This window comes from Pituophis catenifer, unplaced genomic scaffold (genome assembly GCF_029215685.1).
Source record: "Pituophis catenifer annectens isolate HBS135680 unplaced genomic scaffold, rPitCat1.0.hap2 SCAF_9, whole genome shotgun sequence".
Taxonomy (NCBI): domain Eukaryota; kingdom Metazoa; phylum Chordata; class Lepidosauria; order Squamata; family Colubridae; genus Pituophis; species Pituophis catenifer.
In genome coordinates, this window is record NW_027256889.1 from 29,655,932 (window position 1) to 29,679,518 (window position 23,587).

General features: G+C 45.0%; 2 protein-coding genes across 4 annotated transcripts; one reads left to right on the plus strand and one right to left on the minus strand.

The window, feature by feature from the left end:
* Positions 1–1,289: 1,289 nt before the first annotated feature.
* Positions 1,290–12,690, minus strand: RBBP4 (RB binding protein 4, chromatin remodeling factor). 2 transcript variants are annotated; one of them, XM_070950025.1, is made up of 12 exons: positions 12,502–12,690; positions 11,262–11,409; positions 10,080–10,225; positions 9,046–9,219; positions 8,589–8,704; positions 8,337–8,497; positions 8,053–8,179; positions 7,772–7,849; positions 7,430–7,506; positions 7,289–7,346; positions 5,714–5,824; positions 1,290–2,196 (listed from the first exon to the last, which is right to left on the minus strand). In XM_070950025.1, exons 1-12 carry the CDS (start codon positions 12,515–12,517, stop codon positions 2,131–2,133), a joined length of 1,278 nt encoding a protein of 425 aa, XP_070806126.1. In that variant the 5' UTR covers positions 12,518–12,690; the 3' UTR covers positions 1,290–2,130. The 2 variants fall into 2 exon arrangements, with proteins under 2 accessions (XP_070806126.1, XP_070806125.1); XM_070950024.1 differs by lacking the exon at positions 12,502–12,690 and adding an exon at positions 12,216–12,316.
* Positions 12,691–12,812: 122 nt separating this feature from the next.
* Positions 12,813–20,992, plus strand: ZBTB8OS (zinc finger and BTB domain containing 8 opposite strand). 2 transcript variants are annotated; one of them, XM_070950026.1, is made up of 7 exons: positions 12,813–13,224; positions 13,569–13,593; positions 14,470–14,591; positions 16,483–16,565; positions 17,009–17,061; positions 17,574–17,610; positions 20,808–20,992. In XM_070950026.1, exons 1-7 carry the CDS (start codon positions 13,137–13,139, stop codon positions 20,892–20,894), a joined length of 495 nt encoding a protein of 164 aa, XP_070806127.1. In that variant the 5' UTR covers positions 12,813–13,136; the 3' UTR covers positions 20,895–20,992. The 2 variants fall into 2 exon arrangements, with proteins under 2 accessions (XP_070806127.1, XP_070806128.1); XM_070950027.1 differs by lacking the exon at positions 13,569–13,593 and having other exon boundaries at positions 13,156–13,224.
* Positions 20,993–23,587: the final 2,595 nt, after the last annotated feature.

The window sequence follows — 23,587 nt, forward strand, 5'->3', positions numbered from 1 at the left end:
AATCTATTTGCACTTACAACCAACTGCCAAGCACACTGTGATCACCATTTGCAGCCTTGTGTACTTCTCCAGAAAAGTCAACAAGGAAGCTAGCAGGGAAAGTTTATTTATATAAGACAATTTATATGGCCGCCCACTCACTCAGTAATTGTGAGCAGCATACAAAAATAAAAGCCAAAATTGCAAGTTTTAAGTCTCTCCAACTCACATTGTGCCCCTTCCTCCCCATCCCACAGGGCAGTGAGTTACCTGCCTGCAAGCCTAGACTGGCAACTTCCTCCCAGGTCCCCCAGAGATTTTGATTGTGGGAAGCTGCCAGGAAATTGTCTCACCTAACCACCCAGATAACAGCAACCAGGACTGCAGGAATTGATGCTGCTAAGTGGTGTGATACAGAACTATTGCAAAACAGTTGCATAACCACAACCAAACAGAGCTTTCAATATTAGGGCCATCTTGATTAATAACACAATTACTTGATTTTATTCCCAATGGCTAGGAACAATTTACTTCAGCTCATCTACTTATACAAGAAGCCCTTGGTCACTTAGCAACCATTCAGTTACATTATTCCCCCAATAAGCTACTTACCTTTTTCTTTCCCTCAACCCACATCCCGCATCCCAACCACACTCATTTTGGGTGCCTGGCAACCAGGCTCACCTTTATAATTTGTAGCATCCCACAGTCACATGACAATAATTTGTGACATTTTTTATTTCTGGCAGAATATTTATTAGTTCGATTTATATGCCGCCCTTCTCCGGAGACTCAGAGTGGCTTACAATGCATTAAGCAATAGCCTTCATACTTTTGTATATACCTGCTTAATAGAACTTTTTGCCCCCCCCCTTTCTATTTTATACAAAGTCAGCTTATTGCCCCCACAAACCGGGTCCTCATTTTACCTACCTCAGAAGGATGGAAGGCTGAGTCAATCTTGAGCCTGGTGAGAATTGAACTCGCAGTAATTGCAGGCAGCTGGGAGCTAAGTGCTACTTTAACAGCAGTTTAAAATAATAAAATAATCATTGGGGAAAATAGATTCATTTAATGTCCATGGCATTCATTTAAATAACCACCACAAAAATGTCAAAAAAATCCGGTCTGATCACATGATGCCTCAATTTGTGACAATGATGTATGATTGTAGTTCCAGGCTCAATTATGATCGTAACTCAAGGAGTATCTCTAGCTCCTAAGAAACCTAAAAGACAAACTTTTCAATAATATATAATTTGGTAAAAAAATGTATACATGTTCAAGTGAAGAAAAAAAGACAAGCCACATTCTACATAAAAAAATGAATTTATTTCACTTGAAGTTTTTTACAGGGTTCATGAAGTTACACTGGCTGCTGGTGAAACAGTTAAATCTACACAGCAAATATTCGGAGGCAAACTGAACTAGTTTCATCATTCTGTATTAGGTATACCTGCTACCAGTGTTCAATTCTAGGAAGCTGGGCATGAGGTCTGCGATCTATTACTCAGCTGAAACACCTTTTACAACTTGGTCTCCCAAGTTAAAACACAAAAACAATGAACAAGAAATGAAAGATAAAACACATTTCAAGAAAGATACAGAGACAGCCAAGCAATGTGCAGATATATAGGCTATCACCATATTATATTCATATCATAACATCCGAAGATGCCTTATTGGAAAATGATAGAGGGAACAAGATGCTACAGAGAAACCTAGAAAGTAAGTCTCACTGACAGCAGCTAGAGACAAGAATGAGAACTGATGAACCTGCATTGGATTTATCTACGCCAAGAACTTGATTAGAGAACAAAAGTAACTCCAACACTTTTATTGGAGGGTACCAAAAGTATTTATAAGAGAATCCCCTCTGCAACTTGTACTGCAACAGTCTGAGCATACCTTGTATTGTTGTTGTGGTGGCAACAGATATTCACACTAGCATAACTCAAAATTCTTTAGAAGAGAAATGGTCAAAAAAGGCCAATCTGTCAACATTCAACAGCAACCTTTTACATTCTCAGATGAACAGCATTCGTAGATGAGCTGTTGAATGCACAGGGTGATTTCTTTCTTTCAAATATTAGGATAGTTAGAAAAGGCAGGAAGAGGACAGGAAGAGAAATAAGAAAAGGGGCCACATGTCTAGGATCCTTGTCCTTCTGGATCCACACTTCCTTCAGGATCTTCATCATTATATATGTTCTCAGCCTACAATAGGAGATGAAATAGAGAAAGAGAAGTATTGATTTGGTGGGCAAAACATAATTCTGAAGGAAATTGTTAATCCAATTGAAGAGAATATAAGTTCAAAGTTGAACTGCGGTGTCCTTGGTGCTCTGAGCTTGGTGGCTTGTCTGCAGACTTTCATTACAATTCACCCTGATGTTACCTTGTTTACATCAAGGTAACATCAATGTGAATTGTAAGGAAACGTCTGCAAGCAAGCCACCAAACTCAGGTTTAACGTGCAACATTAAACTGAGCGATTTATGACAAAATCGCTCAGATCCAGGGGGATTTGGACTCTGACTGGGTAGATTCGGGCAGGGTGACAAGGAACAGTCCTGAGAATGTTATCTGGGAAGAGTTTGACTCTGTGACTCCTGATGACGTGGACAGGATTTTGGGGAGACTTAGTACGGCCACATGTTTACTGGACCCGTGTCCCTCCTGGTTAGTACTGGCTTCCTGGGAGGTTACACGAGGCTGGCTCCAGGGTGTTATCAACGCTTCACTGAGTGAGGGTTACTTCCCCACTGCCTTGAAAGAGGCGGTGGTGAGGCCTCTCCTAAGGAGCCTTCCCTGGACCCGTCAGTATTAGCCAACTACCGTCCTGTCTCCAACCTTCGCTTTATGGCGAAGGTTGTTGAGAGTGTGGTCGCACGACAGTTTCCGCAATTCCTGGAGGAAACATCTTATCTAGATCCGTTCCAGTCGGGTTTCAGGCCAGGGTACAGCACGGAAACAGCATTGGTCGCATTGGTTGATGATCTCTGGAGGGTTCGGGACAGGGGTTGCTCCTCTGTTCTGGCCCTGTTAAACCTCTCAGCGGCTTTTGATACCATCGACCATGGAATCATGCTGCACCGGCTGGAAGAGTTGGGGGTGGGAGGCACCGTGTTACGGTGGCTCTCCTTTCTCAGACCGGTCGCAGTTCGTGTTGGCAGGGGGGCAGAGGTCGACCTCGAGGCCTCTCATTTGTGGAGTGCCTCAGGGGTCGGTCCTCTCGCCCCTTCTGTTCAACATTTATGTGAAGCCGCTGGGTGAGATCATCCGTGGCTTTGGGGTGAAGTCCCATCAGTACGCTGACGACACCCAGCTGTACATCTCCACCCCGGGCCACCCCAATGATGCCCTTGAAGTGATGTCCCAGTGCCTGGAGGCTGTGCAGATCTGGATGGGGAGGAACAGGCTCAGGCTCAACCCATCCAAGACTGAGTGGCTGTGGCTCCCGGCATCCATCACTGACTATCGGGGGCGAGTCTTTGGCTCCCGCGGAGAGGGCGCACAATCTGGGTGTCCTCCTGGATACTCAGCTGTCTTTAGAGGAATATCTGACGGTGGTAGCCAGGGGGCCCTTCTGTAAGGTTCGCCTGATTCGCCAGTTGCGGCCCTTTCTTGATCGGGATTCCCTGTGCACAGTCACTCATGCCCTCGTCACCTTGCGCCTGGACTACTGCAACGCTCTCTACATGGGGCTCCCCTTGAGGAGCCCTCGGAAGCTCCAACTGGTCCAGAATGCGGTCGCATAGGACCTAGTTATCTTCGAGACCGCCTGCTGCTACCGATGACCTCCCACCGATCTGTGCGCTCCCACAGAGAGGGCCTCTTCGGGGTGCCATCAGCCAAACAATGTAGGCTGGTGACCCCCCAGGGGGAGGGCCTTCTCTGTGGGGGCACCTACCCTCTGGAATCAGCTGCCCCCAGAGATAAGGAGAATCCAAGACCTCGCTGCCTTCTGCCGTGCCCTTAAAACTTTCTTTTTCCAGCAAGCCGGGCTGGCTTAACATAACATTTTTTAAAAACATTTTTAACTGGTTTGTCATTTTAAATTGGGGCTAAATTAATATATATCCTTTTAATTGTTTTTAATGTTTGTATTGTATGTTTTTAGCTGGCTGTACACTGCCCTGAGTCCCTTGGGAGAAAGGTGCGGTATATAAATTCAAAATAAAATAAAAATAAATAAAAATAAAACATTGTTTATGTCTATCATAAAGATTCTATTATTGTTTCCTCAAATACTGGTGATAAATGCCTTTGATTAGCATAAGGCAGGGGTGTCAAACTCATGTCGTCACGGGACATATCGGGACTTTCCCCCCTTTACTATACCAAACGTGGGTGTAGCCAGTGTGTGATGCATCCGGCCCATGGGCCATGAGTTTGATAGCCCTGGCATAAGGCAATTTTCAAGGATAAGGATAAAGATAATTTTATTTCTATACCGCCTCTCTCCCGAAGGACTCGGGGTGGTGTACAGCCAGGTAAAAACACAATATAAATCTCACAATTTAAATTTAAAAAATTATTAAAAGTATTACACTTAAGGCCAAAATTAACTAAAAAACCCAAAAATTTAAGAACTCAGAATTATGAAGCTAGCCCTGCCTGTCAGAAGAGCAGGGTCTTAAAGAGTACAGCGGAGAACTCGGAGGTCAGAGATCTTGCGTATGTCCGGGGGCAGTTCATTCCAAAGGGCAGGGGCTCCCACAGAGAAGGCTCTCCTCCTGGGTGTCGCTAGCCAACATAATTTGGCCGACGGCACCCTGAGGAGTCCCTCTCTGTGGGAGCGGACTGGTCGGTGGGAGGCTATCGGTGGCAGAAGGCGGTCTCGGGCATTCAACAAGCATGCACTAGAACTGTGATGGCGAACCTATGGCACGCGTGCCACAGGTGGCACGCGGAGCCATATTAGTGGACCCGCCAGCTCAGCTCTGGGGCGCATGCGTGTGCCCGCCAGCTGATTTTCCGGCCTTCTGGGCCCACCAGAAGTAGGGAAACAGGCTATTTCCTGCCTCTGGAGGGCCTGGGGGCGGGGTGGGGAAGGCCCGTTTTTCTTTCTTACCTGGCTCCAGATCCTCTCTGTGTATCTGGGAAGGGCGAAAACAGCCTTTCCCACTCCCTTGGAGGCCCTACGGAGGCTGAAACGGCCCATTTCCCGATGGGACAGGAAGTAACATTTTTTCCTGTCCCCAGCCTCCAGAGACTCCTAGAGAGGCTCCTAGAGACTCCTAGAGAGGTTCTGGAGGCTGGGGACAGCAAAAAATGTCACTTCCTGTCCCACCGAGAGTTGGGAAATGGGCCCTTTCAGCCTCCGTAGGGCCTCCAAGGGAGTGGGAAAGGCTGTTTTCGCCCTTCCCAGATACACAGAGAGGATCTGGAACCAGATAAGAAAGAAAAACGGGCCTACCAGGCCATCATGTGCCAGGAGCGGGGTGGGTGGGGTTGCGCACGCATGCGCGTGGGCACGTGCGCGCACGACCCTCCCCCGCCCCCCCTTCCTGGCACACGGTGGCAAAAAGGTTAGCCATCACTGCCCTAGAATGTCACATTCTGTATATAGAGACATTGCCGTAATATTCTCAATATTGCCATAAAATTCTATGGTCACCATTGTTCATGCAAGGAATGATTAAAAGATTGCAAACTAACAAAAGTAATGCAACAGTCATTTAAAATTCGCAATTTGGCTTAGCCTTGAAATAATCAGTCAAATACGTACCATCTGCCACACTTGCATTATATTGTCTTCTGATACAGAACAAATTACCCAGGGTTCATTGGGATTCCAGGAGAAGTCAGATATCTTTGCAGTGTGACCCCCATGAATGAACTAGTATCAGAATCAAGAGAAAGTGACATAAATACACAACAGCAATGGTGCATAGTATCAGAAATAAACTTCATAAAATCCGAGAGACTTGCCCATATAAATGTATTAATACTTACTTCTAAATTAATATAGAAGCTTTTAAAAGCAGATTCTAGATTACAGTAAAATACTAGCAGTAAAGTTGCTGGAGTTTTCTATTTCAAATTATATGGACATAGAAAGTCAACATGTCCAAAATTTATAGCAGGAACTGAACTTTTAGGCTTCAGAATAATTCCATTTCTTCTTCAAATCACTCTATTGGTGTGGCCCAATGATTTTTCAGAACCTATTCCTCAAAACCAAAATAGTTTATGGTATTCAGAGGAAATCAGAGGACAAACTAAGGCGGACCAGACTGATACAACCTGGAAAAATGTTACCCAATGCGATCACACTTTTGCACACTCAAAAGTAACTATAGGTGCATGAACAAGCATCATTCAACCATACACTTTACCTTATTTTACTACCTTTTTTACTGTACTATAGATTTGGAAAGCACATCTCAGGACAAAACAGATCTTAACAGAAGGTAGCAAAAACAAAAAGTTGTTCTGTCAGACCGACTCTGGAATTTTTGGGTAAAAGATGGAGGGGGGAATCATTTCAAACAGGAAGATGTAACAGAGATAGCATTGTAGCAAGATTAAAGTGGAAGGATTCTTGGTGCTCTCTGAGCTTGGTTGTTTTCTTGCAGATGTTTCATTACCCTACTAGGTAACATCATCAATGCTAGTAAGAAGTGGGGTTTGCTTTCAGTTTATATTGTACTGGCTTACCCTTCAAGTGTTGATTGAGGTGATCTTAGAGGGTCTTTGGTTGGGCTATTTACTGTTGGCTTGTTTGGCAGTTCCATGACTGGGCTTATTATAAATCTGATGTTAATCCTGGAGTAAATCTATGCTGATCTGGGTGCTGATTGTTGGTGGGGAGATGTTTTGATCTTTTTGTTCCCTTTTTGGCTTGTTGTCTCTTTTGCACAGTATGTAGATATTGTTTATGTCTATGTGTCGGATTTGGCTTGGTGTAGGTCAGTTTCCCAATTGCAAGTATGGTTAATTGTGAAATTAAAGAGTTTTCACCATGTCTTCTGACTGCTGGTTGGTGTTCATGGATGCATTCTGTCAGCCTTGTTTGTCCTACTAGTGGCTGTTCTAGTCATTACACTGTGTGTTGTAGATGGCTACTTTTTTTTCTTCTCCGGCCGCTGGATCTTTTGGTTTACTTAGGATGTTTTGAAAGGCTTTAGTTGGCTTGTGTGCTACACTGATTCCATCTGGTTGTAGTAGTCTGTTCTCTGTAGAGTTGTAGTTGTAGTAGTCTGAGATGTTCTTGATATATGTTAGCGTTATTCTTTTTAGAGCTTGTGTTGGTTGTGCTGTATTGGGTTGAATGGTTGAGTTGATTAAAGTACCCACTTACCAGCAATTCAGGTGGACCATCTTCTGCATCCTCGGGAGATTGTTCTTCTCCAATTTTACTAGAAAAGAAGAAGCTACATTATATAAAAACCATTCCTGATAAAAATGTATATACATGTCATTAGACTAATTTGATGCTCACCTCAAATCCCAGACATTCAGTCGGCGATCAGTACCACTGGAGGCCAAAATAGTTTCATTATGTGGTGACCACTGAACCTGTAGAATAAGATGATGCAAAACACATTGTTGTAATACAGGCAGTCCTCCCTTAATGACAACTTGGAACAGCTACCAGTAGATATTTGGCCAAAAAAAGCTTAATGGCGACTGAACTATTGTGCACTCCCCTTGAGCAAAAAAAAAAAAAATGCATTAACCAAATGTTTGCTTTAATTGTAGAACTTTTGAAAGATCTTCTTAAAAACAGCCAACTTGTCAAATGATTAAGAGCAAAGCATTCCATACCCATTATGTGAATTACCTGAAATATTTCATCTTTATGTGACTCAAAGGAATGCAGCTTTAGTTTCAAGTTTCTCAGATCCCACAATGCAACAGTCTGTCCAGGAAGATCAAAACACAGTTTGACAAATTAAAACATTTACCCTTTATTTCATATATAGTGCAAATCATACGTCCAATATCTCTTCAATACCAAAAAAACACCCTATTTAATATGCTGATTTAAATAGGAAGACCCCTAAACTGAAACCATGAATTTAAAGGCAAAACACTACACATATGGTAATTCTAATTAGGCACCTTATCGGCTGATCCTGTAGCCAGGATGAATTCGCTATAAGGATTGAAAGACAGGCAGTTAACTTCAGCAGTGTGAGCATCCACAGAATGGCTTGGTTTGGAAGTGTTGTTTGAACGAGTGTCCCAGCTTAAAAAAAAAAAAAGAAAATTCAGCTTGAGAAACTGTTCTCTTAGGCTAGTTAATCACACATCATTATAAGTGTGATTAACAAAACCCTCTTCTCTTTATAAAAAATAAATAAATCCGAAATTCAATTTGAGATAAACGATACTGCTTTGCTTACATCATGAGTTTCTGATCATCAGCAACAGATCCAAAAAGAGATTCATGGAGCAAATGCCAGGAAACATCCTCCACCACAGCTGTATGACCAGTGAAGATAGTTTTAGCATCCACCACTTTCCCTTCCTTTGGAACAGCACTTATGTCCCACAAGCAAATAGTCTTAAACAAGGAGAGAAAGTATGTTTTGTTAGGATAATTTACTTGGCAATTATTACACATAATGGGATGTGCTAAGCACATAACTACTCACATGATCGTCAGACGCACTAAGCAAATGTCCACTAAGATTTGGATTCCAAGACAGACCATAACCTTCTTTTTGATGCCCCCGAAGACGTAGATCTGGATTGCACTCCCCAGAAGGATCTACAAGGAAAGCAGTGGCTGAGCAAAAGCACAAATGTAATAAAATAATAATCATTGCTTCTTATTTTTTAAAAACATTTAACACTAGGGAAATGCAAACAGCAAGCATTTAACTATCGTGAAGTGTTAATTTTGCTTCAAGCTGGAATTAAAGCTAAGAAAGCTTGACTAGTTGAACCACATAATTAAACTGAAAGTCAAAATCCTTCCCTATCATATGCTTTTCCTACTTGCCTAAATGCATAAATGTTATTTTCAAATAGTGATTATTTTGCATATTATAACATTCTTAAGATTATATTTCCAAACAGGAGATGAAAGACATGGAAATCGGCAAAAACCTGGTTTAGATGGATGTTTGGTATAATCAAATACAAGAACATCACTCGATGGAGTTTTTGTGGCAATAATGCAAGGATTCTGAGGCATGTAACGGGCTCTATTCACTTCTCCTTCATGGTTGATCTTTATTTCAATTTCAATTTTTCCACTAACAGATCCAAAGCCACCAAATTCTGGAAATAAAGATAAGGTTTATAAACTCCTCTTTGTTGCTCATCAGAGGATATGAATTGAGAACAGAAATATAAAATATAAAAGCTAATGCAATAATGCAATACAGCAGCCTAAAATACTACTGCTGATTACTAAACTGTGCTCAAGCAAATGTGACATTAAAAGCTTTCCTTTGATTTATCTAAAAATCAAAATGCTGACATTTCATATTTATGGTGTTACAATAGTAGTATTTTCTATCAGCTCATTTATCAATGTTCATTATGCACCTAATCCAGTGATGGCTAACCTTTTTGCCAAAAACGTGTGCCAAAAACGTGGGAAGCGTGGGGGGGATCATGTGTGTGCATGCCCATACCCATAATTCAGTGCTCCCTTCTCCCCCGCACGAGCACACGACCCCCCCCCCGGGCTCCCCCCGCTTTTTCACACAATGGCATGGTGGGACCGGAAGGCCCGTTTTTTGTCCTCCCCAGGCTCCAGAGGCTTTCTAGGAGCCTGGGGAGGGTGAAAAGAGCCTTCCCCACCCACCCACCCCTGGAGGCCCTCCGGAGGCCGGAAACAGCCTGTTTCCTGACTTCCTGTGGGCCCAGAAGAAAATCAGTTGGCTGGCACACACATGCGCGCTGGAGCTGAGCTAGGGCAACGCTTGCGTGCCCGCCGATATGGCTCCGTGTGCCATAGGTTTGCCATCACAGACCTAATGCATACATAACTGAATGATTTTAAACCCATTAGTCAATAAAACCAATACAAGAAATCAGGTACTGCCAAAAAGTACACAAAAGATGCAATTACACAATCCATGTTTTAAACAATAGGTCTAAACCCACAACTAAAAGCTTAATTTTTCTCTTACCTCCCTTTTCACTATCATAATGTGAGGCATCAAACTGGGCATCATCATTGGGGAGCTGAACGCTGGCTATTACAAGGTGATTTTGCTCATCAGATGTATGGGTCCCAAGAACTAGCCGGTGAATACTGAAATCTTTGCCTTCGGGTCTGTAATGCCATTAAAAATGAGATTGGGTTGAACTTAAAGACAAAAAAGGCTAGACTAATTAAATAGGGTCAGTGAACACTACAAAGAAAAAGCATCCTCTAGCGTTTAATGCACCCATAGGTAATAAGAATATTTTGCTAAGAAAAGCAAGAGACAAAAGCCAGATTTCTTCTGCTACAGGTCAATCCGCTATGGTTCCACTGGGTAGAAAAAACAAAAAGGAATCTGCTAGCAAAAAAATCTGTTTGCAAAATTCTTTTGGGCCCAAGTATCATTCCACACAGGAAAGAGCTGTGTAATAGAATACCATCCGACTCAGAGAAGGCCAAGGCATTACAGAAAAGGTATGTGAGAAATAAATTCAAGCAACCTTGATTCACCTTAGCATTAAGGTGAATTAGAGAGAGGCTTTGATAGCTTCCTGTTACAACATTCTAGTTATATAAAAGCCTGTCCCAAGACTCCACATGATTCCTGTTTCTTGGCTATGCCTACCTTGAAGATTTGACCATTATTTCCCCAGGACCGAGTTATTTTTTCTGCAAAAGCTACATTTTAGATTTTGTTTTTGCCAAATGCAACTCATCCATAATGGTTTAGCAAAACTTGTGGAACAAGATTTAGTCTGATTTAAAATAAGTTTTACTTTTTGTGCTCACCTCTATTTGTTATGTTAATAAACAGTTGCAAAAGAAAATTAAAAATATGGCAAGGACTATTGTGTGCATTTAAGTCTTTACCCTTAATGGAACTCAATTCCATTCTATAGAACTTAATGTACTGTGCATGAGTATCTGGTAAGGAGGACTAGAAAACTAAATACATTTATAATTTTATGCTAAGGGAGGGAGCAAGCAAGCAGACTGCAAGAAATGCACGCAGGCAAAGATTATTGGCACTTAGAGTTAATAACAGCAAGGTCTTTAAGTTAAATTTATGCTATATGACACTTATAGCTACTCTTCCAGCATGTTTACTCAGAAGTTTCACTGTGTTCAATATTTATACATGCTTAAACTGTAATTAGAAAATTACCTGGTTACATCAGGAAGCCACTGAGCAGTCAAGCTGGGCCATTCTAAGGCATGTGTCATTACAAGGTCGTAAAGAAAGGGAGTATTCTTTTTCCATATTTTATATTCTTCATTGATCACTCGTTCCTCCACTGCATCATCAAAGGCAGCTAAAATATAACATCAATGCAATACAATTAATTTTATAGTAGCATGAAAACAAATTATTAGTAAAGCAATATTCAGAATACGAGATAGAAGGGAAAAGGTACTTTTTATATATACGTCACAAAAGTATTTATGTACACTCACAACCTTATCAGGAAATGCAAAAAATCTAGTAATTAAACATGCAATACCAATACGCATAGGAGCACTTATTATCCACAATATCAATATTAAAGTTCCAAGTCTTTTTCACAAGACAGAACACAACAGGAGGGGGATCGAAGTGTCGTTTTTCTTTAAGGCTCCAAAGGAAAAGCCGATTCTGGCGTGCAGTACAACAAAGAGCTCCCTCCAGGCTAAGGCCGCCTTCTCCTCGGCTATCAAGCGGCAATGCTTCCCAGTCCGCTTCGTCTCAAGGAAAGCAACCAAACCGTGCGGAAGAGCGAGGCCTGTTCACGGGGCTTCTCGCTGCCAGAGCATCCGAGGGGAGCCGAGCGGGCAGCGCTGGGCCAACAATGGCAAGGACTCCCCCCAGGGGCAACGGGGCTGCGCCGCCCAGAAAGGCCGAGGCGGAGGGAGGCCCAGCGCCCGGCCTCGTCCCTTCCGCCCCACGGTCGGCGCCGAGGCAGCCGCGGCACCAGCGTGGCTGTCCCGGAGAGCGGCGACGCGACTGCTGCGACGGCTCAGGCCGGCCTGGGGTTCAACTGCCGGGGAAATGGGGGGAGGGGGGGAGACGACGACGACAGCGCCAACCACCCTGCCAGGAAACTCCCGCCCCGGGATTCCCCTCGGCCCCGCCGGCCCCTACCTGAGCCATCGGGCAGCCCGGCCCGCCTCATCCCGGCACACTCGCCGCCGCCGCCGCCCCGCCGAGGGATCCAGAAGCGCGGACTTGCCGCCGCGGGGGAAGAGTCGGAGCGGGCGGGCCCAGCGCGCGTGGCGCACCCTATTGGGCGGCGTCGGGGATAGAGGGCGGGGCCAGACTGACGGGCGCCGGGATTGGATGAGGGGCTCTCCGCCAGGGCGGGAAGGGAGTGCAGGAGCGGGGCCTGTTCCGGCGGAGCCTTCCCCTCGGGAGAGCACGGCTCGCCTACCTTCTTTATCCGCCATGATGGCGACTTGTCGAAGCTGCGCGTGTGACGTCGCGGCTCCCGGTTTCCGACGGCTGGCTGGCTGGGCACGCCTCCACCGTTTGGCGAGGCCGCCGCCGGTTCCTTTGCCCCCCCCCGTTCGCCCGTCGCCTCAGAACCGCAGCCGCGCGAGACGCGTTCGCGCCAACGGCAGCCAATCGCAGACCCTCACCGCCGCGGCCTCCTCCGCGAATCACGAGCGCGGGAATGGCGGGAGGGGGCGGGGCGGGGAAGTCCACACGCGCGCGCGAGCTCCCTGCCGCTCCCTCCTCCTCCCCCCTCCCTCCGCGTCAGCCGCCATTTTCGACCGAGGTCGGGTGTGTGGGGGGGGGGGCTTGTCCGGGCTGGGCTGCTCCGGGAAAGGATCCCCCTCCCTTTGGTCGCCAGTCATTCTCTCCTTTGCTGAGAGGAGGGGGGTTCCCCTTTCGGGATAGCCGGTCAGGCAGAAATCCGGCCGGTAAAGCTGCTTTGGCGGAGGGTGAGGGTTTCGGGCGAGGCCGGATCTGCTGGGACCCCCGCGCCCCACCGGCCGCCTAGCCCCCTCGGTGCCTTTCGGCCTCCCGCCTTGCTCTCCCGGGGGCAGCAGAGCAGCCCGGCCCATGGCGGACGACGGGCGGGACTACGGCTTGACCGAAGCGCAGCAAGTGGTCAAAGCCAAATACCCGGCCATCCAGAAGAAATACGAATGTGAGTTTTTCCGGGCGGGAGGAGGGGCGTCCTGGCATCCGCCTTGGGGGACCCAGCGGGGGACGGACTCTTCCTGCGTTTATGGCAAATGAGATCCAGACAGTACAACGATCTTTGCCTCCTTTTAATTCCATTAGTCTTCGCTCAACTCTAGTTTTTAGCGTTGCTAAAACAATAGGTTTCTATCTCCCAATCTGGGGAAATATTGCTGAAATTTTGAATTTGAGATGATTACTTTTTCATTAGCAAATCAAAATCCTTGAGTTTGAGGCCTTATTGTGGTTTCTGTGGATTTCACTTTGACTCTTAATTGATTTTATATATTCTTTTTAAACCACATTTAGATCTGGATCATACGGCGGATGTGCAGTGAGTATTTTCACCTAAGCCTATACTCTAATAAATGGAAGGGGGAAGGCTAAGTTACGCAATGCCCATCCTTTCTCTACTCCTCAGGAAAGAGTTTTTCATGTCATAATTCCACATTAGTAACTCTAACCTTATTGGACTCTGAATATGTTAGACCAGCATTTTAAATCTGTCTACAAAGTATTGTACCATCTTAGGCTACTCATTCATCTTGCTGCATACATTGTCCAAGTTCCCATGTTATATTAAACCATAAAATTTTATCTTGGTATGGTGTGCTTAATTAGATTTAATTAATTTAAGGGACTCTTAATTTGATTCCATTAAATTGATTCTATTATACCTTAGCAAATTTGTGAGTGGGTTGTTAGGAGTTAGGAAATAATGGCTTACAGAAATTATGCCTGGGGAAGGCAACTCAACTGAATAATAGTTCTCTGGAAGCTTCTCCAGTCCCCAATTCTATGTGTAAAGGGGAGGAACCAAATATGGACTTCTTATCTGCAAAACAGGACTTATGTCCCTAAAATACACATCTTCCCCAAAAGCTTCTAGCTTAAATCCAATGTATGGGTTTGTACCTGTTGGAAGATTACATTTGCAGACTGGGAAGAAGAGTGGGTGGGGACAAAGTTTTTTTTTAAAGAGCATGTTATTGTAGATGTCATTGTTGAGCACATTGAATACAAGCCACAGAATTAAAAAGGCTATTGAATTTCTATTGGAGATCTCAAAATATAAAACATGTACTCTTTATCCTGTGAGTCGACTGAATTGTCGTTTCTGATACTCTGGTCTTCAGATTTCTCATCTGTATATTTTATTCTGATGCTAGGACCACCCTACCAAGCAGAATTAATTCTGATCAACTTGTAGGTTGCATGCCTGGGGTGATACCTTGGAAGAGGCGTTTGAACAATGTGCTATGGCCATGTTTGGGTATATGACAGACACGGAGACCGTTGAACCTCTTGACACAGTAGAAGTGGAAGCGGAAGGTAAGAAAGCATTTTTGGAGCCTGGCTGTTCTAACTAGGCATTCCCCAGAAGTTTTTCCCCAGCCATGGGCAGGAACAACTTTTAAGAAGACTGCCTTCAATTATATGAGTGTTTTTAAAGGGTAAAGTATTAGATGAAGATCTGTCAGTCAACCAGCCCAAAAGAGAAAAAAAAGACTCCAGCACCTCTCCACCAGTAATCAGCAACCAGTTCAACATAGATTAAATATTTAAGGAAGTAAAAGCGAGGTTTTGGCTTTCTTAAGAGTATAGCTGTGTATGCACAATTATTGGGCAGCTATTAATGTGCAGAATTATCATGCAATGAAATGAAAATTTGCCCATCTCGTTTATTTGCATCTGTTAAAGTGAGAAAAATAACTCAAAATGTACAAATAAACATTTCTGACATTTCAAAAAAAAATATCAGCCACCCTTCTTTACAATAACAGTCATAAGCCTTCCATTAATGGAGTCTGTCAGTTTCTTGAGCTGTTGACAGTCAACTTTTTGTGCAGCAGGAACCATAGCCTCCCAGACACTGTTCAGAGAGATGTTCTGTTTTCCTTCACCGTAAATCTCCCATAGAAGAAGGGCCCACAAATTCTCAATAGGGTTTAGGTCAGGTGAGAAAGGGGGCCGTGTCATTATTCTTTCATCTTTAAGGCCTTTTACTGGCTAGCCATGCATTGGAGTACTTCTATGCATGCTGTGGAGCATTGTCCTGCATAAAAATGGTTGTCTTGAAAGATGCAGACTTTTTCCTGTACCGCTGCTTGAAGAAAGTGTCTTCTAAAAACTGACAGTAGGTTTGGAGGTTGATTTTGAGTCCATCTTCAACCCAAAAGGATTCAAGTACCCCACCTCCACCTTGCTGGCATCTTGAGTCAAAGTGGAGCTCTGTGTCAGTTACTGATTCAGCCACGGGCCCACCCATCTGGTCCATCAAGAGTCACTCTCATCTCATCAATCCATAAAACCTTTGAAAAATCTGTCTTCAGATATTTCTTGGCCCAGGCTTGCCGTCTTGTTCAGTGGTGGTCAGGTTTCAACCTCCCCTTACCTTGGCCATGTCTCTGGGCACTGAACACCTTGTACATCTGGGCACTCCAGGTAGGTTGCAGTTCTGGAATATGACAGCACTGGAGGATAATGGGTTCCTGGTAGCTTCACGTTTGATTCTTCTCAAATTTTTGGCAATTAAGGTGTGTCTTTTTTTTCTCGACACGTTTCTTGTGACCCCGTTGACTATTTGCAACAAAACATTTGATGGTTCTGTGATCACGCCCCAATATCTTAGCAATTTCAAGAATGCTGCATCCCTCTGAAAGACTTTTTACAATTTTTGACTTTTCAGTCAGTTAAATCTCTTTTTTGGCCCATTTTGTCTGAGGAAAAGAAGCTGCCTAATAATTATGCACACCTTGATATAGGGTGTTGATTTCCTTAGGCCACACCCTCCCTGATTACACAAATACGCATCACCTGATATGCTTATAGCCAATAAACATTCAAGTTTATATAGCTTGGAAGTGGAAAATATATATAAAAATATGGTCAAAATACACACTTGCTAATAATAGTGCACATGGTGTAAAATAGTTCTTCAAAGTTTTTAAAGACTTCTAAGCATAATTGATGATTCCTGCAGGTAGGCAGAAAATTTAACTTTCTTTGCATTCAGTCCAGGACAGTAAGCAGAAGAAAGGATGTTTTAGCATAGTTAAGAACGTGCAAGAAAATAATGAGCCCTCCCAGCATGGTTCACACAAAGATCTCCTTTCATATCCTTTGCCCAACCTGTTTAGGGCGAGAATTAGATATGTTTGGGCAGGAAGGAGGAATTCTGCTTTGAAAATCCACCTGAGGTTTCTAATATATTTTTCCATAGGACATGACATGCTCTCTCTTCTCTTTCATTTCCTTGATGAGTGGCTCTATAAATTTAGTGCTGAGGAGTTTTTCATACCAAGAGTGAGTATTTACTATTTTTCTTCTTAAGAAATAGGGATATTTTATATACTGGCTCTTTGCAATGATCTTGTTGACCTATTGAATTCATCTTTCTTATGACATTGAGGTAGAATCATAAGACTGCAACTAGCCAATGAGAAAATCTAAAGAGGAGCAAGAATGTATTTTGTTAAGGTCCCATTAGTTGCATTCTTCTTGTGAATTGGATTTTTATAACATCTATTTAGATTATATGAGCCATTCAAAATGCTGGAGCAGACTAGAATATCAATTTGTAGGCTCTAAGAAGTTACTGCTTCAGGTGCACCTTGATGTATGTAGAAAGTGGGGAATCATTCTGCTTGGATTAAGAATCCTGGTATTTGGAGATGCTACTGGAACTGTGTGAAGCCTGTGAAGGTGTATAGATTTCGTACTAAGGTTAAATTCCTCCCTGTTTATAGGAAGTGAAAGTGCTTCATATTGACCAAATACATTTCAGGATACGATCTATTGGGTAAGTGAAATTATCCAGTTTAAAATAGAAGAGTTGAAGTTCTAAAATCTAAAGACTTTGTGACTTTCATGGAAGATTCTGCAAAGAGTTCACATGGCTACTAAGCGTCATTTTTCTGCCAGGTTTCTTGTTCACCGTGATTTCTCATGAACTTTTGGGAAAGAAAATGCACACCATTGGGATCAAATTTGTCTGCCTTTTCATCTGCGTTCCCCCACTTTTCTGGGTTGGTGGCTGGGGGGAGGGGGAGAAGAGGGGATGGTTTTGTGTGAGGGGCAGACACACATGCTTGCACAGATTGTCGCACAAGTGGGATTGCGATTGTGTGTGCCGGCCCGCCACTCACATGGACCGGTTGCAAATAGGCCTCAGCCCAGTAGTGGGTTGCGGCCCACAGGTTGGGGATCCCTGCTTTAAATGATCCAGGAGGCTTCCCCCTCCTTTGGTGATGGCTTTTTAAAGAATGCTTTACTTTGGTAATCTTCTACTGATTGCTTTCTTTTATTTTCAAGGTGGGGAGAAGAGTTCTCTTTGCAGAAGCATCCGCAGGTATGCTCTAACAAGCTTTAACATAGTTATTGTGGACTAGTGAATCAGAGTCACATCTGGCTTGGTTGAGCATCCTTCTGCATTGCAGGAAAACAATCCTTGCATTCCTTGGCCAAAGGCTCATAACTTATATCCTCCTGAAAGCTAACCTTTCAGCTAAAAGGAAATTGACTCAAATAATTGCAAATAGATTCCACTGAAAACAGCAACTTGGGAAAAAAGCAAGCTCTGAGTGGTTGGGTTCACACATTACCCTAAGTCAGGGGTCTGCAACATTAAACACTCAAAAGAGCCATTTGGACCCGTTTCCCCACAGAAAAAAAACCACTGGGAGCCACAAAACCTGGGTGGGCATGGCCAACTCCACTTCACTCACTCCTACCCAGTCTCATGACCCCCCCCTAGCCACAATTACCCAGCCAGTCATTAGGGCAGATAATCCACCGGGAACCACAAAACCCTTCTTCCTTTCCTCCCCCCCCCGCCCCCAATTTTCCCCTGTATCTTCCGCTCTCTCTCCCCCCTCTCTGTATATCTCTCTCTATCTCTGTGTATCTTTCTATGTCTCTCCCTCTTATCTCTCCCCCAGGGGTGAAATGTAAAATTTGTTACTACCAGTTCTGTGGTTCTGTGGCTTGCCAACCAGGCAACTCAGCTGGGATCATCAGAGAGGCATTTTAAAAAATACCCCTCTGCCGATCAGGCAACTCAGCTGGGAGTTGTCAGATACTTTTCAAACCATTTTTTTAACCACCTCTTCGGCCAAGAGGTTGCAGAAAAAAATGCTTTGAAAAGCCTCTGATGATCCCAGCTGAGCCGCGCTTTTTTTTTTTTTTTTAACTTCTAAAAGCATTTTTTCTTCGGAAGAGTTGTAGAAAAAATGCTTTTAAAAGTAAAAAAAAAAAAAGCCTCTGATGATTGTGCGGCTCAGCTGGGCATGGTGGAGGGGAGGCGCAGGGATTTTTGCTACCGGTTCTCTGAACCACCCGCCGCCATCGCTACTGGATCGGGCGATCCAGTCTGAACCGGGAGCATTTCACTCCTGCTCTCCCCTCTCTGTATCTCTCTCCCCCTCCCCCTCTCTATCTTCCCCTCTCTCTCTCTCTGTGTCTCTATGTCTCTCTCTCCCCTTCTCTCCCCTCTCCCCCTCTCTGTATCTCTCTCCCTCTATCTTCCCCTCTCTCTTCCCCTCTCTCTATCTCTGTGTGTCTCTATGTTCCTCTCTCCCCCCTCTCTCTGTATCTCTCTGTGTCACTTCTCACAGTCTCGGAAAGCCCAGTGAGCTCTCCTTGGGGTTCTTCATTACTCCTTTTCTTTCTTCTTGGCAACTTTTTGGAAATCCGGGCTGGCTGAGGAACGAGTGCAAGCTGCAACAGAGGCTTCCCTTTGGGCAACCCTCCCCCTTCTCCTTTTCTTGCAACCCCCTGGCCAGCTGTGGTGAGGCTGGGAGGGTGCACACGAGCAGGGAGCCCTCAAGCGAGCGGCCATCCGTCCCATGTGCGCCTTTGCTGCGCTTTGGACAAACCCAGCCGCTCGCTTGAGGAGGGTCTCCCTGCTCATGCACACCCTCCTGGCCCCACCATAGTGGGCCAGGGGGTCGTAAGAGGAGAAGAAGGGGTGGGGGGAGAGAGATACACACAGACATAATGAGAGTGTATGTCTCATACACAGAGAGATACAGAGAGGGGGGGAGGCCAGCTGATGGGTGAGCGTCTTTGGTGAGGTCACTCCGGTTTTTTCTGAGCCTGACATCAGGTGGGCGTGCAAGGTTCGGCAGGGCCACCCTCCTTTTATTTTATTTTATTTTATTTATTTATGTAATTTATATGCTGCCCTTCTCCCGTAAGACTCAGGGCGGCTTACAAAAACGACAGAGAATTACATAAACAGTTAAAATCAATTTAAAATTAGTTAAAATCAAATTAAAATTATGAAATATTTAGACTCCCCCTACGGATTCAGCCCATATGGCGAAAAAGCCACATCTTCAATTCGCAGCGGAAGGAGAGGAGGTCCGGGGCTATCCTGAGGCCGGTGGGCAGCTCATTCCAGAGGGTCGGCGCTCCAACAAAGAAAGCCCTCCCCCTGGGGGCTGCCAGCCGACACTGTCTGGCTGACGGCACCCTGAGGAGGCCCACTCTGTGCGAGCGCACCGGACGGTGGGAGGAAGGCAGGAGATGATCCTGCAGATATCCCGGGCCTAAGCCAGGTAGGGCTTTATAGGTTAGCACCAGCACCTTGAAACGAACCCAGAGAGCCACAGGCAGCCAGTGCAGCTCACGCAGGAGAGGTGTCACACAGGAGTATTGAGAAGCCCCCATAACAACCCGCGCGGCCGCATTCTTTACTAACTAGTCTCAGGGTGCATCTCAAGGGCAGCCCCATGTATAGGACTTTGTAGTAGTCTAGCAGAGATGTGACAAGGGCATGAGTGACCGTTTACCACTGCCCTGAGCTTAAAGCCACAACTAGGCGCTACAGGCCTGTCCCCCTTTCCGTCATCCCCTCCCGGATCCCAATCCCACCCTGCCAGCCCTCGTGTTAGCGAGGCTGGCGTTAGTTATGGCTGGGTTGGGCCAGTGTCTCAGAGCAGAGAGCAGGTTGCATGTCTCTCCAAGCAACCGAGGCACGGCCAGCACCAACAAGGGCTGGAAGAAGCTCCAGCAATAGTGAGGTGCTGGAGAATCAGCCCCGGCCGCTCGCCTTTACCTTCTCAGGCCAGGTGAGGAGTGACTGGGAGGGGAGGAGCCAGCCAGTGATGGGACAGGCAGCCATAGCAGAGGGCCCAAAGCCACATGCAGCTCTGTAGTTGCGGGTTGCTAACACCCACCCTAAGTCATAGCTCATTTAACCATGATTTACTGAATAAGCCACACTTGTTTAGGTCCATATAACCCCAGTTAAATGACCCATGTCTTACAAGCCACAACAATTAACAGTATGACTTGGCATGATTTATACACTCAGAAACTGCATTTATTTTCATCTTGACTAGAAGGAGCCAAGTGAATGTACACTCACTGCCTCCAGTTTGGCTAAGCAATGCAAAGGGATGCTGTTGCTCAAATATTCACATCTGATTTCTGAACTCTGCTCTTGACAAGGAAGTTTGAATTCTGCCCAAATAAACCATGGTTAAACATGGTTTGTTGAATTAACAAGTTATTTACTGTTTTCCCCTTGCTTGTTTATCTCAGGGAACAGAAGTCAAAGCAATCACGTATTCAGCCATGCAGGTCCTAGAAGAAGGAAAACCAGAAGTTTTTGTCATAATCGATATTTAAAGAAAGGTCCTTCTGCTGGATGGCTCGTCTGCATCCAGCCTTTGGAGCAACAGGAATTGTTTTCAGGAGAAGCACAGAAGCCAGTCAGTCCAGAAACCCAAAAGCCAGGAGGAAGAAGCTCTAGGTGCAGCAGCCATTGAGAAGATAATTGGCAGTGAAAGCCAGAGATGAAATTGTTAGCTGTTTCATGACAAGCTCCTTGATGGAAATGAACTAGGATTAATTACTTTCTTGTTTTAATTTTGCTATTTCCTCCACTTCCCCCATGGGGAATATGTTGTTGAATATCCATTTGCTTTTGGCACTGATTGCAGCAATTCAATTACACTGAGTTTCTCCACCTCCATGTAGCCATAAGAAACATTGGAAGATGTGGTCCTCATGCAGCCATCCTCCAGTCATGCTCTCCGTGATCAGGTGGCTGTGAAAGGACAGCTTTCATCTTCTGCTCTCCTTGATAAATTCTTTCCTAGCCTCCATGACTGCTTCCAGCTGTGTGGTGAGAGAGCATCCGCACTGGTGCAATTATGGTTTGCATGGATGAGAAGTTATAAAGAGGATCTGCTATTCACACTGTTGCAGATCTTATGGCATGGTTAAAACAAGTAGTCCACAGATATTGAAGAGAACACACAAGTTGCGTCATACAGATAGTTCTTGATTTATGACAGTTCATTTAACGACAGTTCAAAGTTATGGGCTCAGAAAAAGTGTCTTTGCAGTTACGACCATTAATCCATGGTCATGTGATTGCATGATTTAGATTTCTCATCTTCCCAGCCAGTTTCTGGCAAGCAGTGTCAGTTTTGGAAGCTGGATCTCTTATCAACTGCAGTGGTCGTTAAGTTGGGTCCAATTACTTGATGACTTGCTTTACAACCACATTAACCTATGACAGAAATTCCAACCCCAGTTGGGATTGTCAATCAAGGTCTACCACTCAAATGTCTAAACCAAAATCAGAGCTATGGTAGTCTTACTGCAGCTAAGAAATGTCTTACAAAATAATATGTAAAGCATATATATATTGCAGACACCCTCTGATGGAGAACTAGGTTGTCGAGCATGAGCTGCATGTTTGAGGTCTCCCCAAAGTGGCTCAGTAGTGCTGAGGTCATGAGACGGACAGCCACTCCAGAACTTGCCCTTTTTGGGGAGATCGTTGTCATGTTGGGAGGTCCAGGTGGTGCCCATGTGCAGTTTTGGAGCTGATGAATGCAAATTGTCCTCCCATATTTTCTAATGAGATGCTATGTTCTTCTTGCCATCGATTGGGACTGCTGCCGAATCTCCCCACCCCAAAGCAGTGGAGACCCACCTCCAGGCTTCCTGGGAGGGATGTGTTGTGACACAGGCCCACGTAGTTAATATTAAATGTAAAACAGTTCCAAAAAACAAACAGATTGTCAGCCTTCGCTTTTTCATTGCTTGCTTGCTTGGCTGCCATTGTAACGGGGGGAGGGGGGAGCTATTGGAATGTCTGGGAGGGGGAAGTGAGCTGGTGGAGAAGAGAAAGTTTTCTTCAGTGTTTTCTTTGAAGCTGATAACTACTCAAGGTCAACCGTCGTGGCATAGCAGGAGGATGGCACCATCGGACACTGCACTCCACGTGACCCCTGGAGGGAATGTTGATTGGATAATCCTGACTGGACAGTTGGGGGAAGGGTTTTAGGGATGTTTTCTATATGTGATTTTTGCGCCTATTTCCTCAGACCTTGCTTTTCTTTGGTTGCATTCAGTTCATACTCAGTAAAAGTACCTTTCTCTATAAAAATGGAGTAGGGATTTTTCTTTCTTGAGTATTGAAAGGAGGCATGCCTGACACAGATTTTATTAAAACAACAGAACTCGTTCTCAGCGTATTCCAAATTAAATGAAAGCAAAGTCCTCAAAACACCATTCTTCAGTTTATCTCTGACCTTGGGATAATTAGGCAAATTGCCAAAGTTTTTTATTGGCAACAGTTCAGGAACAGAAGATGCTGATGAAATACATCCAAACACGAAGCAAATCTCTCAACGGTTGATTTCCGGCAAAGAGGCCAAGAGCCGTTGCTGGTCTTTTAAGCCTTATGGAAGGGGCCAATCATCTCTCGGTGCTACTCCCGAGTTGTCCTCTCTGCTTTAGCTGCTCCTGCCTTCTGGCAGCTCTTCTCATACGTGCACTAGGAACAGGCTCCTCCTGTTCTGCCTCTACTGTCAGCCTGTGGAGGCTCCGGAGTCCACGTATCACTCCCCGATGGCCCTGTCCCCATCTCTACCTCCGACGCAGAGCCTTCATCCGGGCCTTCCCCTGCCTCCAGGACTGGCCCATGTTCTTCCTCAGCCTCATTGCTGTCCGACTCCGCTGCCAGCTCTGCAGGCTGCAACAGGATGGTTCTGCATCTCTCCACAGCCCTGTGGATTCCTCTGCAAGCATTTGTGTCCATTTGTGGCTATGATGATTTGGTTCCAGAGGTTTGAAGGCTCCTCCAGGTGCCGTCTGGCATATTGTAAGTGAGCTGCTTTGGGCGTTGGTGCAGCGATGGCAACTCTGCCCACTTCCCATTTTTGTTCCAGGAGCTCCTTGAGCCTGCTGAAGCAGCCACACCTCCGAGAAGCCTGTTTCCCCATGGGGAGCACTTCAGGGTTTTTCCTTCCAGCAGTTTTGTCTGACCTACTGGGCTCAGTATTAGCAGAGCCCCTCATTTCCCA

Excerpts from the sequence above, each read along its gene's own strand:
- RBBP4 (XM_070950024.1), bottom strand. The coding sequence starts at position 12,246 with ATGAGGCGGGCCGGGCTGCCCGATGGCTCAG. Across the intron at positions 10,226-11,261 it reads TGGCTTCCTGATGTAACCAG|ACCCGAAGGCAAAGATTTCA; the intron begins GTAATTTTCTAA and ends ATGGCATTACAG. Across the intron at positions 2,197-5,713 it reads TAATGCAAGTGTGGCAGATG|GCTGAGAACATATATAATGA; the intron begins GTACGTATTTGA and ends CTCCTATTGTAG.
- ZBTB8OS (XM_070950026.1), top strand. The coding sequence starts at position 13,137 with ATGGCGGACGACGGGCGGGACTACGGCTTGACCGAAGCGCAGCAAGTG. Across the intron at positions 13,594-14,469 it reads GATCATACGGCGGATGTGCA|GTTGCATGCCTGGGGTGATA; the intron begins GTGAGTATTTTC and ends ATCAACTTGTAG. Across the intron at positions 17,062-17,573 it reads TTCAGGATACGATCTATTGG|GTGGGGAGAAGAGTTCTCTT; the intron begins GTAAGTGAAATT and ends TTTATTTTCAAG.